The 16,615-nt window shown below is 36.6% G+C and overlaps 1 protein-coding gene across 4 annotated transcripts in view; it reads left to right on the plus strand.

The window, feature by feature from the left end:
- Window positions 1–16,346, plus strand: part of PALS2 (protein associated with LIN7 2, MAGUK p55 family member) — a 52,230-nt gene extending 35,884 nt beyond the window's left edge. For all 4 annotated transcript variants that reach the window (XM_057365458.1, XM_057365457.1, XM_057365456.1 and 1 more), the window contains 9 exons: window positions 4,506–4,658; window positions 5,180–5,407; window positions 6,556–6,687; window positions 8,588–8,687; window positions 9,217–9,285; window positions 10,287–10,448; window positions 12,978–13,180; window positions 13,593–13,721; window positions 16,014–16,346. In XM_057365458.1, the coding sequence (XP_057221441.1) occupies window positions 4,506–4,658; window positions 5,180–5,407; window positions 6,556–6,687; window positions 8,588–8,687; window positions 9,217–9,285; window positions 10,287–10,448; window positions 12,978–13,180; window positions 13,593–13,721; window positions 16,014–16,190 (1,353 nt within the window). In that variant the 3' untranslated portion in view covers window positions 16,191–16,346. The remainder of the gene's footprint in view (window positions 1–4,505; window positions 4,659–5,179; window positions 5,408–6,555; window positions 6,688–8,587; window positions 8,688–9,216; window positions 9,286–10,286; window positions 10,449–12,977; window positions 13,181–13,592; window positions 13,722–16,013) is intronic.
- Window positions 16,347–16,615: the final 269 nt, after the last annotated feature.

The following is a 16,615-nucleotide window of genomic DNA, read 5'->3' on the forward strand; positions in this document are numbered from 1 at the left end:
AAAATATGGCTATAAAATCCTTTTCAAGTCTAAGACTCCATCTCTGAAAAGGAAACAGAAAATTATCTAAATACCGAAGAAATGAGTGCTATACTTTCTGCCTGCCTCACTTGGTGTAAGGAGGCATATTCCAAATTCTGCAAGAAGGGAGAAAGGAAAAATACAATGTCAGTTGCATTTATAGAAAATGTCTTTTACAGCCTTTCTCCAGTTCAGTAAAAGTGTAAACAATCCTACCTGACTCTTGGTTTTTGATAATTGGTTTAGAGGATGACTTTGTATTTTACARATTATTGGTGCCACTTAACAGCATCTCCTTACAGCTGTAAACTGCCTTGACAATCAAATATAAAATGTGATACACAARACATCAATGCAGTAATTTGTTTGAATATATCATTCATTTAGTGCTAGAAATACCGAATCACAGGATTTAATTTTTTCTACACATTTTTGTAGAAGAGCCTTTGGGAGGTACTAACTCTGGAGTACAGGTGCATGTGTGGCTGTACTGCTATGCTGGACTGGCTGTTCCCTCTTTTTTCTCCTTTCTCCTTTCATTCCCTTTTTTTTCATCCCTTCCGCTTTTTTACTCTTTTTAGTTTGAACTGAACTTTTCAGAGGTCAAAGTGTGAAAATTCTAATGAGCTTTACAGTATTGRTGGCTGGCCAGTAGGTCAGTGTGTGTTGGAGAGCCAGCTGGCACATGCAGCACATGGAGAAAGCTGTAGCAAATCTTACTAGACAGGAGCTGGAGAAAAGAAAACAGGAGTGGTAAGAGAGATGCCTCGAGGGAAGAGGAAGATGTTCAAAATTTTCCTACTGTTGGAGTAGTTAAATAGGCAGAAGAATCACTTCTGCTTCTTATGGAATATCTTGTTCATTACTTTCACCTTTTCAAGAATTAGGCAAGGCATTCATTCTAAATAGATTCTGCTGGCAATAAAATACTTGATCTGAAAAGCAGCTGGTATTGTCTTCTAATAGTTGGGTTTGTAAGACTGATCATACTTTTAAAATATTTCATTTAGAAAAAGTGATCTTTTAGAAAATGTGATCTTAAGTTGTGTCCTGGACAGATATTGGTTGAATTCATTGGGTTATTTTCCYCACTTATTCCTGCATTCTTACAGCCGGGTTTTTCTAAGGCCATAAATTATTTCCTCACTTTTCCACACTTAGTGCTCTTTTTACATGAAAGGTAAAAAGCTCTTTTTACATTAGAGGCCTGTAGTCCTTTTATTAAGTTTTAGTGTTTAAATAATGTGATTAGGGAAGGCTAGCAGACATTTACTGCATAAAAGAGGAAAGAAAAGATTTGAAATACTTTTAGGCTTAGAGTGTTAGTAAAGGAGTTGTGAATTCAAGACCATAGAGTCATTCTGCTCTTCCGTGTTCCCTCCCACCACAGCCCCCAGATTATAGTTTAGTTGTTCCTTTAGATCAGAGTTGAGGAAATAGTTATATTATTCAGGGCAATGCTTCATAACATGTATAGATTGTGCTGAKAATTTTCTTATGAAAAACTAATGTTGAATTTCAACTTGGCTTCAGCTCTGTGGAGGGCCTTGAATGTTTAATGCTTCTTTGTTTACTGAATTTTTAATTACTTCTAAAATTATTTTTTTTTACCTGTCAAATATATGTAGCCATAAAAAACTACTTTWAAGAGCTCAATATCTTCTAAGTTTATGGATTCTTTTCGGACAGTATCTTGCATAAAGAGATCATATTCTGTCACAGGACTATGTATCCACTGTGTGTTATCTCTTGTGCTTTATAGGAGTTCTAAATGCCTTATTCAGACAATATTGCCATTTTTTCTTGAGAACTCTTCTACAGCTACCCGGTCTTAAATAGTCAGCTGATCCTGTTTACAGGAGAAAATTTTGTATGGAGGAAACTTTGAACCATTTTATGGTTGTTGATCAGTCCATGTTGTTTTGCAGACTTTGGCAGTGGTTTTACAAGTGTTCCAGCGCCAGTATGGAAAGGTCAGATTCCAGTGGAGCTCTGGAGCTGCAGGAACACRGGATATCACTTTTTCCGATATCACAGAAAGAAACAAGAGAAGTTCATGCAACTGTATTTCTCAGATCACTCAGCCATGTTCCCRAAATAAGAAAGTAACTTAGTGACATAAAATGTTGGCGAGTAGTGCAGCAGTGGTACAGACACATGGTCCCTGTTGCCAGGTGCYTGTGCTTAAGTGTTTTTCAGGACTGTAGGTCATGAACTGGTTGGCTGGAAATAGGCTCATAAAACTGGTACAGATTCTTGAGTTTCAGAACTCAAAGTTAGGTGTGGAACAGTAATAAGTTAACTGTGCCTTGTAAGGAGATCAATTACTTTTCTTAAAGTAGCCACTTTGTAGTTGTGGGCAGCAATGTACAGTCCCTGATAGTCCTACTGTGACTCGGGATTTGTGTAAGTAGCAGGAAAAAGATTCTGTGACTCGGACATGATTAAGTAGTAGCTGCAAGAATTCATGCTTATCCATAAAACTGAGTCGTTAAAAAGGATGAGAATGTGGAATGAGACCAGGTTTAAGAACTGAAGAATCTTGCAGAGCATATTATTTTGAAAAGGATTACACAGACTGTTAGCTTAGTAGGCTTTTTTGACTGGGSGTCAGATTATAATCTATAAATTGCRTTATCATTAAAGGACAGGGARMTGTACAGGCAGCTSTGTGAGGCTCCATGGGAAGTATAGTGGGTTGTGGTCAGAAATTTCCGGGACAATTTGTTATAGCATGTGACCAGAAAGAAACTGGGTATATCATACTGCTGTATCTGCCTAGTTTTATGAGTGCTACTCTGTTAAAATGTATAGCCAATGCAAATTAGTTTCATTTGSAAATGTAGAAAGATGCAAAAATATGTTGCTTGCAAACATTGGCAGAAAGATCTATTCTCCTGGTTTTTGGATTGGATGTGTCTTGGATAGTGAAGAATTAGAAATTACTACCATCTGACAGCTGCTTGATTTAAATAAATGATTGTTTTTCCAATTTAATTTGATTTGGTTTGTGTCCACAGTATCAGAGCAGCCACAATAAGCAGCTGTCTTCACAGTCTTAATGGAAGGGCAAAGTCAGTGAATTAGTTCTTCCTTCTAACCTCAAGTTGAAATATCAGCAGGTTCATCTKTAATGGGCAGATTAAAATGACTGTTTAGGTTTGTGACACTTGGGGGGCTTGCATGCTGAGCTTAGCAATAGCCTAATGTGATTGCTCAGCCTTTAGCTTAGAAGCATCTTACAGAAGGGTGGAGCAGACTGTGTAGCAAATCATTAATGTCACCTGCTTGCCTGCTCTGCTTTCTGGTAGTTTGCTGTCTTCTTCTGGCATGTGCATGTCAGTATCAGTGATAGTCCCCATCTTCCCTTTTAGCTACTTCAGTGACCACCAGTCAGTAAACTGGCTTAAGACCATATCTGTCCAGTTACTGTTTGAAACAAAGCTGTGTAGTTGGARGCCCAGTAGGCATCTCCTCTGCTTACGGCTTCTCCTCTCTCTGTACCTGTCAGTGCAACTCCCTGTGCCGTAGGATGCATTGTCTTGGACTGCTGTGTTTGAGGGCTRTAGGGTGTCCCTTTTCCTCTCAYAGAATCACAAAATGGTTTGGATWGGAAGGGACCTTAGAGATCATCTTGTTCCAGATCCCCCACCAGGGACACCTTACACTATAATGTGACAGAAAGACAAAAAGTCTCTGCTGTCTTAATGCACAAGTTTGGTCTTGGTTTACCTGTATGTATTGTCTTCTAAATTTTTCTTAATTTGAAAATTAAGTTATCTTAAGATATCTTTTATGAGAAAATCATGCCTAAATTTCATTGTCTTCCAAACATCATTATATTCATTTAGATCTTCTCCTTCTGTCTTGTATTTATGTAYGTGGACTGGTGAAAGCACCGTTAACTATCAGGTCTGAGCTCTTATCTTCCAGAAAGTAAATTCTGTCAGCTTGGGCTCATTTGATGCTAGAATTCTGCCTTGGCTTTATGCAAGCAGCAAGCACTCATTCTGCAGATGGCTCGAAATCCTTGCATACCTGTAATTATCCAAATTACTGTAGAGGAAAATTTATTTCATTAAGCACAAATATCTAATGATGAGTTGTCTTCATTTTTTGCAGTGGGTTGTTCGTTTACTGTAACCATTTGCTCAGATACTCTCTCATTAGGTGAAAGACTATTTTAGGTACTCATTTTTCTGCTGTCTTCCCTTAGAACATCACACATTCCTCCCAAATTAATTACATTTCTCCTATATTTCCTTAAGAAACAGCATTTTTATTTTCAAGATAGCGTATTTGCCAAGACAGTAGGCTTATCAGTTCATGTGAGACTTGTGTGTCTGTTTTTGCTTTATTTCGTGTGAAGTAACAGTATTATGACCTGGTCCCAGAAGGACAGATTCAGTGGTTATTCAGCACTAAATCCTTCTGCAAATGGTTATTTCAAGATTTTAAAAAAGAATTTTTCTGTTCCTTTTCAGTCACTCTTGGAAGCGCATGATATTGTGGCTTCAAAATGTTACGATTCCCCTCCTTCTAGCCCAGAAGTCAATAATTCTTCAGTGAACAACCAGGTTGTTCCAGTAGATGCTATTCGTATCCTTGGAATTCACAAAAGAGCAGGAGAACCACTGGTAAGTAGTTGAAAATGAGTGTGTCTTTAATCTAAAGTGCTAATGAAAATRTTAGTATGTACCTGATTTCTTGCATTATGTTTTAATTATTTCCATTATGTTGTGTAATTTAATAAGSTCCATATTGAGAGGTTGAAATAAGAAGATATGTTTCTGTACTCCATCCCATTGTCTCCAAGAAGTAATGGGACAGTGAATAAGCAGTCACTGGGGTGAATGACCTGGTGGCATAACAGACTAGGACAACATCTGTTAGGTCCTGATATGACATGATAGGATTGCATGCATTCAAGAACAACACAATCATTTTTTAATCATGTGAAAACCTTGTCTGAAAGCACTTATGTGTCACWTGATGCTTCTCTCTATTGGGAGCCCTTACAGTGTAATAACTGTAACTGTCTGTTTTCATTGGAGGAGTAGGTGGAATATCCCACAGCTGTGTATTTTTGTTTGAGATAATGGTAAAATGAAACTGAAATTCAAACAGTGGTAAACTGTGTGTCATGTACCTCTTTCAGGGTGTCACGTTTAGAGTTGAGAACAACGATCTGGTAATAGCCCGAATTCTTCATGGGGGAATGATAGATCGGCAAGGTCTTCTGCATGTRGGTGACATTATTAAGGAAGTGAATGGCCATGAGGTTGGAAACAATCCAAAGGAATTGCAAGAACTGCTGAAAAACATCAGTGGAAGTGTGACTTTGAAAATTCTCCCCAGCTACAGGGACACTGTCATTCCTCAACAGGTCAGTAGCACATTTCTGATGATTCTGTGAAAAGAACTTCTGCTTAGCACTTTATTGTTTAAGGTTCTGGATTAGACATATTTTGATTATTTTGGGAATATAATACTACCAGGAAAACTAAAATGTAGGTATCTTTTAATTGCATTTTAGATATAGGTTTATTTACCTAATATGCACGGCTAAAAAGCTTGACTTTAGTGTCTAAAATTGTTAAGCATTTGTGTGCTACCTATTAAGCATGTTTCTTTGACCTCAAGTGACCCTGATGACCTGACCACAGTCACACTACATGCAGTGAACTGTGTGTGTTTATAACATGATTGGTGTCCAAATAATCTGTTTCATAGATACATATTGAATTCAACAGAYGAGCTGGGCCTTGCTGACTTCAGTAGGAATGTAGATGGTGACTTTTCCTTATCCTTTTGTTGTTGCTGTATCCTGCTGTTGTTGCAGTTTCTCCATGGCAGAAGTAACTTCTTGTGCTGAATCAGTGCCTTTGAAACACTGTGTATGATGATACTTCAGGTAGTGGACCTTAATGCCTGTGACTATAATAGGCTATGCTTCCACTGTAGAGGCTRAGGAAATGTGCTCTACTGAAGCAGGTACACTGCTTCCTTTGCTTCCCAGCCAGGAACAAAGAGAGTCAAAGATGTTTCCAGCTCAGTCATGTAACTTACTCTTTCTTCCCCTGCATCATTTGAGTCTCTAGCAATTGCATATCCTGTTGCTTTTAAAACATTGAGTAAATGGCAAAAATAATTCTCAAGATTCCACAAGCCTTAAATACAGTGCTCATATTCCAATTTTTTTTTTTGTATTTTTAAGTAATTAAAAGTCAGAATTCTAGTTGAGTTATATATACTGAAATGCAAAAATAAGCGTTTTGTAATACACTATCCAAATGGAACAGATTTTTTTATTTTTATCATGAAGCTACTTCAGCCAAGGTTTGCACTGTTGATTACTCTGTCCCAGTTGGTGCATAACTTCTTTCCTCTAGATTGTATTTTATGTGCCAAATGCAACTTGGATCATGTCAAGCTTTTTATGCTGTAGGTAAAGACATTGCTTCAGTTTGACAGATAGATTAGTCAGAATGTATTTTAAAGTGCTTAAGCTTTGTTAAATTTTACACATTTCAGGTTTTTGTGAAGTGTCATTTTGATTATAATCCATATAATGACAACCTCATCCCATGCAAAGAAGCAGGTTTGAAATTTTCTAAAGGAGAAATTCTTCAGATTGTAAACCGGGAAGATCCGAATTGGTGGCAGGTTAGTAAAGAGATTAAAGTAAGTAAAATAAAAAATTGWAAAGCATCAGTAGTTGCCTTAATAATAAACTCTTTAAATTTTCATCTACTTCCATTTAACAGTAGATACATGAAAAAATACTTACATTGCAATCCAATTTCAAGCCACTACCAGGATATGAATTTGAAACACTAAAGGAGTTGGAATGTTTTAAATTGTATGTGTATTACTCATTTTACTCTCAGTGTTGTTTATTTGTCTTTGTTCTTGTATCATAAGCCTGGACATTCCCAAATCATTTTAAGCAGACAATTTCTAGCAGAAAAGTCTTAGGTTGACTATGATAATTGTGTTTAAGCCTTCCCTAACAGCAACTGTGGAAGAAGTGGATCGCTTCCTGAGTGCTCAGAGTTGAGGAGAGAAAGGGAAATTAACCTTGTGGATTTGAAGAGAGTGAGAATAGGTGTTTGGAGAGGCTGTGTTTTATTTTACAGTGGTGGTCAGTGTCTGTGAGCTGTATCATGCATRCTCATAGTCACAGTGTTTGGCACTATTTCAGTTTTTAACAGTTCATCCTGGTTTAAGGTGGTATTTCTACATTCAGTCCTTCAGTAGAAATGTAGTCCAGTGCTTGYGTTATGTTTATCTTTTCCAAGACACTATACAGAGAATTAAACATTATCAGTGCCTTTGAAAATGGAACAARTGAACCTTTAAGACACTTTCCTTAACTGAGATTCTCAAAATTGGCAGAGAGTTTAGAATTAATAATTTCCATTTCTAATCTACTTTACTCACCCTTTGCAAGGTAAACAGAAGAGAGCCCGACATTATCTGAGAACAATATTCCAATACAGATAAACTGCTGAATTTTGTTGCTTCTCAGTGACAGTTACAACAGAGAGACAATAAAAAGTGTGAGGGAAGGCTGAAAATTTATTGCTGCCAACTTAATTAGTTTCAGAAGYAGACACTCCAAAATTCCAGAGGAGTTTGACGTTTAGCTCCCATGCTGGCTTCTCTATTGCTTTTCAAACTCTCCAGCTGTAACTTGTGAGAGTCCAGGAGAAATAAATCTTCAACACTCAATCTGGCAAAATTGAAATGTGTWAAATCAGTATAGTGTATTGCTATGCAGACCATGCCCCAGGAAAAGAAGTTTAGTTTCTCCTCATGCTTTCTAGAAATGCTATTCTGTTAATGAAAATCTCATACTGTAAAAAATCAGTTAGTCATAGATAAAAGCATACAATTTTATAAGCAAACATCTCCTGTTAGCAAAAGAAGCAAAAGATTTATGGAGAATTAAAYATTCCATAACTGTTTGTGTGTGTTAACCTTGCTGAGAATTGAGCTTGCCATGAAATTATTTTATAGATAATTTTAGCCAAATTTTCATTACTAGGAATACTTAAGTTACTAAGATTTTAAATCTGTAGTTGCTCAGTGCAAAAAGCTTGAAGGCATGATTAGGGATGTGTTACTGRCATTCACTGGGAAATGACAGTTAATAAGCTGCACTGGAACCTGTTTGGATCAGCTCAAGAATATAAAATATATTTTCTAGTATACTGTATCCTAGAAAATCTTSAGTTTTGTGACCTGAGACTTCAATGTCAGGAGCCAGAGAATTCCACTTCAGAATTTTATGCGTAAGTTTTATGGCTGTAGGAGCTTACTATTGTAAATGGGAACCAGTAATGAAACTTGCATCTATTTTACTTAAGTTTTTTGAATTTTAATACTCAATGGCAAGTCACTATTACTGCAAAGGAGCATTTTAATATTTACATCTGAATTTGAATTTCCAAGTCTTAGGAGGAAATGTATCAACACTCACTACTGAGAAACTAACACYGTGTTGATGAGAAAAATGCTTCTCACAAGTGAATTATAATCCTTTGTATTATTTTTTTCCCAGGCTAGTCATGTCAAAGAAGGAGGAAGTGCAGGTCTCATTCCTAGCCAGTTCCTGGAAGAGAAGAGAAAGGCTTTTGTTAGGAGGGACTGGGACAACTCAGGTGAGATTTAGTGAATTTCAGGAGCAGATATTGCTCTGTCTCCATTTGTTATGCTTTTTCTGCCTTTATAAATAATAGAAAACTGTTGCGTGAGATTGCACAGATTATTGTGAATTGCTGCATATTGTATTTTGGCTTTGGCTGAAGCACAAAGGGTGAAGTCTCTGCTTAGTGTTCAAAAASATACAGGAATCAGTTTTGCCACCTGCTGATGAAAAGCTGAATGAGGTGGGACAGGCAGTGTGCATTCTTTAAATTTTTTTTGTAGTATCACTGAAAGTTAATTAGCTAAACATGGATTTTTCAGCTGCTTTTTGCAAAGCTTTCTAGAAAAACAGTATTTTCTCTGTATTCAGTTCTTCCTATACCATTTGATGTATATGTAAATAGATGTGACTGCTTGCCTAGGATATATACAATTCTAGAATATTCCTWATGAATTTAATTAATCTGAAATTTCATATATTCATGTAAATAAGCTTAGGAATTTAACAGAAATCTTGAGTTCATCTGAYTTTTTTATTTGTAGGACCTTTCTGTGGAACAATAAGCAGCAAAAAAAAGAAAAAGATGATGTATCTCACTACAAGAAATGCAGGTATGTCTTAATGTTACATCTGTGTCAAAGTTCTTTGGGCTTCAGAACTTGCGGAGTCTAGTGTTTCCAAAGCTAAAGATTTGCAGTAAAATATTTGGTTATAAGTTTSATAGAACAGATAGTTTTTATGGTTTAAAAGCAATGGTGACCACCGCAGACATGGTCACTGAGTACATCATTTGGTGGGTGGAAATCAGAGAAAAACTGGGTGTTAAGAAAAGTGAAATGTTTGTTGTGAGTGGGCTGAGGGGATGTGATTTTTCCCTTCTACTCACCATTGGTGAGGCTACACTTAAGTGTGCTGGGCACCTCTGCAGTGCAAGAGAGATGTGGACACACAAAGATGTTGAAGGGACTGAGCATCTCTCCCATGAGAAAAAGCTGAGAGAGCTGGAAGAGAGCCTGGAGAAGAGAAGACTCAGGGCAGCTCTTGTCAAGGTGTACAAATACCTGAAGGGAGAGGGCAAAGAGGATGGAGCMGGGCTCTTGTAGTCCAGTGACAGGGCAAGAGCCAGCAAGCAACACAGGARGCTCCCTCTGARCATCAGAAAACACCTTTTCCACTGYGAGGGTGACTGAGCATTGGCACAGGTTGTCCAGAGAGGTCATGGAGTCATCCTTCTTGGATATACTCAGCAACTATCTGCATGTGGTCCTGGGCATTGAGGTGGAACAGAAGCCTCCCAGAGGTACCTTCCAACCTCAACCATCCCATGATTCTGTGAAAGCTCCCTAATTGTTAATCACAGTTTTCCCCTTCTGATCAAACATAGACATTCTCCTTGGAAGTAAAAGTGAGAATCTGACTTGATGCTGTCCATGGAGTGATAAATATTTTATTCCCAAACCAATTTAAAGCAAGAAGTCYTGTATTAGACTTACTGCCCTCTGAATACTGCTTATATTCACATGGGSTCTGTTGATAAATTGCACCACTATTTAATTTCTTTTCTTATAGCATGGAGTGTGTATTAAAGTTTTTTGTACATTTCTCAATGTAGAATTTGATCGCCATGAAATCCAGATATATGAGGAAGTAGCCAAAATGCCTCCTTTTCAGAGGAAAACTCTGGTCTTGATTGGGGCCCAAGGAGTGGGGCGAAGGAGTTTGAAGAACAGGTTTATCGTACTGAATCCTACTAGATTTGGAACTACAGTGCCATGTAAGTTGCCAGCATTCCTATTAAAATATCATGCTTTGAGCCTGATTAACTGGAATTACTTGATGTTTATCCTAGTGATTCGGTGTAGGAGTGATTTTGTCAGAGCATAAAAATTGTATAGTGGGAAAACAAAAGGCTCTTCCTGTTTTCAGACAACTGAACTAATATATGACCATGAAAATATTTGTAACTAGCACTTAAATGTTACTGATGCTGCAGAAAATGAGTTTTTGTCTGTGCAGTATTTCAGTCTGCAGGTTTCTTCAGTGTCAGTCACCATCCACTACTAAGGGGATTCCAGAAGTCCCCAGTAGCCTTCTGTAATGAACGGCCAGTGGAGATTCTCAGGCCTGCCTTTTTAGTTTTCCACCTGTGGACTAGGCATTATAAATTGTTGCTTTAGWATTAGAAATGTGGGGAAAAGCAACTAGCTTCCAATAAATCTTAAGTGTTTGTGATCTCCAAGATTTGTRTAACTATCTAATGTTTAATATATCTGGCCTTAAGCACACAGTCTTTCAATTTTCCCCCTATAAACAGCAGAAAAAAACCTTCTTTACTGAAGTATGTTTTCTTGACTTTCCTCCAGAYACTTTGCTCATTCATCTTTGTTTTTTTAACTGCTCCCTCCTGTTTGACTGCTGACCAGAGAAGCCCACTCTAGCTACATATTCTCCTGCCATGTGTTTTTCAGAATTTGAAAAACAGTCTGTTCCCTTCTGCTTCCAGTGGGCAAGAAATAGATCTGATCATAACAGGGGAGGAGGAACAGGTCTGAAAGATGAATTGTGCAATATGAGAGAGCCATTCTCTCTCATTTGCTGAATCTAGTGTCAAAACTGGCCAGGTCACTTAGAATTTGTATGTGGACCTGATAACAAAGTTGACTTCTCAGTGTTACTTTTTAAAATAAATTATTTCCTGGGAATTTCCTTATTTTATATGGGAAAAATAGTGAGTGACATTTTATTGCCTCTAAAATTCTTACTCTGTTTCAAAAAAGCCTTCAGAATTGCTTACTTCTCTAAAATGCTATACAGGTGCTTGAATATATGTAAGTAATGCAACACAGTGTTAAAATGCTTTTACTTGGAGTTCTTGAATATTCTTCAAAGGCACAAAAGTAAACTTTTCCTTATCTGATAGTGTAATCATGCATATGCAGTGCCCAGTTTATTGTATATAGAATCTCTTCTCTACTTTAGATTTTAAGTGGGATAATCAGTAAACTTAATTGGTCTCRATGTCTTTGATTAGAAGAAAATTCTCCAGGTTATTCATGAAAAAAATTGTGTAGGATGTGTTTTAGGAGGTAGAAAATGGGTGAAATGAATCCACTGTGCTGTGTGGAGAAGCATGTTCTTGGTATTGCGTTCTCATCCAGCACATGGTGCAGTGGTTTTTCTTCAGCATAGTTAACTGAACACCTGGCTGCAAAATGTTAAAGCTYGCACTTCAAAATTCATTGCAAACTGATAAATTATTTTTTTAAAATGTATTGTCTTAACCACTATAGTTTTATATTTTCTGTAGAATTTTGACTGAAACTACATATTCTAGTAATATATTTATTCTTAACAGTTTCAGATGATCATTTTTCCTGGAACTTGAGTTTTCATTAATATCAAAATGGATAAGAATTACTGGAAGGGAAAGATTGCTTTATACTTGAATCACCAAGTTGCACCAAGTGATGATACAAGTGTTACCAAAGGAATCCATTGACTGTTGTGTTTAAAATTTTCTAGMGTTTGTATCTTATTAAATATAAGTAGCGGGTAGGTAATATGGTGATAGGACAGCAAAATCAATATTATATTTTTACTTTTAAAAGATTTTATTTTAACTTTCTTGCRTAAGTAACATCTGTACTTCACAGTGTAGCCAATACCCAAGGTAGCTGACAATGATTTACTTAAATGCTGGCTTTAATCTTTCTACAGGGAATATTCCCTGCTTTAAAATGGAAGTTGTCCTGGAAAACAGCATTAGCTGGCCTCCACTAAGATTCTGCTACGGTGGCTGGGCTGCTTATGATATTTAAGCAAACTTTCTTAATAGCTAGCTCAGGTAWTTCTACCCTGAATAACAGGGCAAATACAGAGACCAAAGTTTTGGGGGTGGGATGGGACAGATCTTGTGTACTCAGCTGCTTTCAGAAGTACATTTGGCATTTGAGAGTTAAAATTCTATTTGATTTCCAAGTCAGTTAAATAATTATTTTATTAAGTGAATAATTAAAAAGATGACGTGTATGAGTATTKSATAYGGTGTGAAGGAGTAAGACAAAGGAMATAGGCAAATGGATAGATAAGCAASATATAGGAAAGAATATAAATAAAGAGAACAGGAGGGGCTGTACTCAGTTTCAAAAGTTACACTAGAATAATACATTGCACGGAACAACTACAATTGTATATTAATGTGTATTATAGTCCCCCCAACTTAATAGGCAGTCCAGTCTCATCTTTATATTCCAAATATAAAAAGAAGATATTCAATTTATATTTTATTTTTTTTTTTGTTTAGTTACTTCACGAAAGCCAAGGGATGATGAAAAAGATGGGCAAGCCTACAGATTTGTGTCACGAGCYGAAATGGAGACGGATATTAAAGCTGGCAGATACTTAGAGCATGGAGAATATGAAGGAAATCTTTATGGCACCAAAATTGATTCCATCCTTGAAGTTGTTCAGACAGGAAGGACCTGCATCTTGGATGTAAATCCACAGGTATATGATTTATAATGCTGCACTGCAAGTGTGGGATTACAGTGTTGAAGAGCTGAAGAGATACGCCTTCAAATTTGAAAGTTTCTTACCTGTTTCAAGGTTACAGTTATCAACTGGATTCTTGTGTTTGTGACACATGGTTGGAATGAGTTAGAAAGATGGGAAAAAAGCCAGCTTAAATTCTGCATAAAAGAGGAGTCTTGCAGAGTAGTAAATAATGTTTTTAGCCAAGAAAAGAATGATGTTGTGCATTGCAAAAGGCAATAGTGGTTTCTAAAATGGAAAGAAGAATCTTCACTTGTGTCCCTGCCTAACAGATTCGTTTTGCAGTGTTCCTTAAGCAACAGGGACATGTGGTGAGTCATTCTCAAACTTCAGTGGTTTTTTTTGTTCTCTTTTTCTTTCCTTCTAGGCCCTGAAAATACTGAGGACTTCAGAATTCATGCCCTATGTGGTGTTTATTGCTGCTCCAGAGTTGGAGACTTTGCGAGCTATGCACAAGGCTGTGGTAGATGCTGGAATTACAACCAAACTTCTCACTGTAAGCAGATAATTTYTGTTTTAGTTAGCTTTGAACATGTTCCTTGATTTTTAAAACTTCTTTACATTTTATTTTAGATGGATTTGTTCTGAAATTAATGTCTCTAAGAAAAGTTAGGCAAGACTTTTGCTGATTACCTAGTAGAAGTTCATCAAAAACTATGTATAAGGAAGATTGCATCTTTCTTAAAAATAGACCTCTTACAGAGAAGTGTTGATTACAAAAATTACTTGTAATGTATACATTGGGAAGTGTCACCTTTGATTATTTGCAGCAARTGGTAGATACTGCATGGTGGGAATTCTTCGTTTATACAGATGTCTGTTTTGACTTTCCCATCTCCTTCCCCACCCAAATTTTTGTTTCAGTTTATCTTACAATACATGTGTGCTTGAAAAATGTTATCTGTAATGCTTGGGAAAGATATTACAGCTTGTGTCAAAAAAAGACAGAGCAAAAAACCCCACCAACCAACCAACCAACCAAAAAAGCCCCCACAAAACAACTAAAAGTGAAGGTAGTCCTTGTTTCCACTGCTGCAGCAGCACGTGCTGCAGTGAGAATGGCTGAGAGCTGCCAGAATAGGAAGTGTTGAGCAGTTTCCCCTGAAGTTCCTTGGATTTGTTAAATAAAGTGAAGTGGCATGTTACGTTTGTTAGACCTTCCCTCCTTTTCTGAGACACAATTTGTAGCAGCAGGAAATGAGACATGTTTTTTTCCAGTGCAGCAAATTATAAATATTCTGTGTGGGCACGAACTTTCCCAGCTGCAGGAGCAAAGCAAAAAAAAGCCAGATTGAGCAGTTCAACTTCCCCAATGGAGAAAAGCCGTGTTTTGCTGATGGCTCATAACGATAGTGTTGCAGCTTAGTAGGAATATCTTGAATAAATGCTGACAGGGCATTCAGAACTATAAAATGGGGGGTGGGTTAGTRTTTCCACTAAATGAGTATGTGATTTTTAGTCATGCATTATGATTATTATGCATTCTAGTATCTCAGGATGCTCAGCCATTCCTTTTTCCTACCRCAAATGAACCCTGAATTTTGTGGTGCATAAACAAGAAGGCAAGGTTAAAACTGTCCAGAAAAGTATAAAAATAATTTCCTGTACTTTCTAATATTTGATTCCCTAAGGGATATCCTTGCCTCTGTATTACTTCTTATGAATAATAAAGAGCATAATTAAATTTCAAATATGCGTTTACATGTCTTTACGAATTCTGAATCGCATCTGTGCACGTCTATAGAGTATGGTTTGCTATTTCATATTCTTGTGCTTCCTGAGCAAATGGAAAACAAATGTCATTTAAATTATTATGGTCTGCTTGTTAGTGGGTCTGGGTGTATTATTTCTAGCATCCTAACCCATTCCATTACAAAAATTCTGGCTCATGCGGTCATATATTTACTTGTCTCCTTCATTTACTATGAAGGAAAGGCTATTGACAAACTTAGTTTTCATTTTAGCTTTTATATTGACAGCTGCATAAGGACTTGAAAATATTAAAAAATACAAAGAGGGACAGATCTCATAACTGCTTACAAAAAAAAATTGCTGTTGTGCAAAAATTGAGAGGAATTTTTAATAGCAAAACACAAAATGTGCTCAGAAGAACTTTATAAAAGCTTGATAATGTAGGARTATGTTTCCTGCATATTTTGCAGCTCATATCAGGACTACAATAATGCAGTAGCAGTAGYTAAAAATGAGGGACTGGTGTCAGGTGAGCGAGTCTAATGTTGTGTCTAAGAGCCATAAGGTATTCCAGAGCTTTATTGTGGTAGAAATTGTCTTTCATACTAATTTTAAAATCTTGGATTTTGGGTGCCTTCTGTGGAAATAAAAGGGGCACAAATATATGTACAAAACTGCTTGACTCAGTCATTCCTAGAGCTTTAATTTTATTCTGGTTGGATCATCAGTTAGCCATACAAAGTGATTACCTTCCCATTTTGCACACCAGCCCAAATTCACATGCTTTTATCGAATCTTTTCAAAATTGCAAGATTGSCAAACATTTGCTTGTCATATTTAATATTATTGACACAACTAACTCAGAACTTTTTCAGCCCTTTCAGTGTATTTTAGCTGAATTTCTCTATGAATTTACTATAAATGAAAACTTTTCCTTGTTTTTAAAATACATTCAGTATCTAGCTTTAAATTGAAATCTGATTCAGCATTATGTACTGAAGGGATCTTCTTCTTTATCTATATGGATTTACCAAGGCTTATCTTTAAATTTTAGGTAAGGTTTAGATTCAGTAATCTTTAAAAATCTCTTCCACAGGACACTGATCTGAAAAAAACAGTGGATGAGAGTGCCCGGATCCAGCGAGCCTACAACCACTACTTTGACCTGACCATTGTCAATGACAACCTGGACAAAGCCTTTGAGAAGCTGCAAACGGCCATTGAGAGATTGAGGCTGGAGCCACAGTGGGTCCCCATCAGCTGGGTCTATTGAGGTGTTCCAACAGGAGCTTAAGTAACAAATAAAGTCAACAGCAGCAAATGTGACGTGTACATACTGATAACCTGCAGCACCTGTGCATTTTTACTCTGTGTATATTCAAAAGTACACTGTTCTGAATTTTTATAAAAATGTTGAAGAGAAAGTGTACTTAAATATGTAATTTATTTTAATTTTTCTAACTTTTTACAGATAACCTTTCTATTCATATCACATGAAGGAAATGCGTTTAAGCATTTTTCTATGTTTTGATTTAGTACCTTTGCCTTTTTCATCTGAGAAACTTTCAGTCATTCACTTCAACATTTACATCTTGGTCTTACATTTTCACTGTGATTAAAAAAAAAGATACTTGAAACAATTTTTGTAAAATTTGTTWATGTCAGTGTTTAACTGATCAAAAGTCTATAGCTCTTATT

This window comes from Malurus melanocephalus, unplaced genomic scaffold (assembly GCF_030028575.1).
Source record: "Malurus melanocephalus ecotype Western Australia unplaced genomic scaffold, MMel_1.1 scaffold_53, whole genome shotgun sequence".
Taxonomy (NCBI): Eukaryota; Metazoa; Chordata; class Aves; order Passeriformes; family Maluridae; genus Malurus; species Malurus melanocephalus.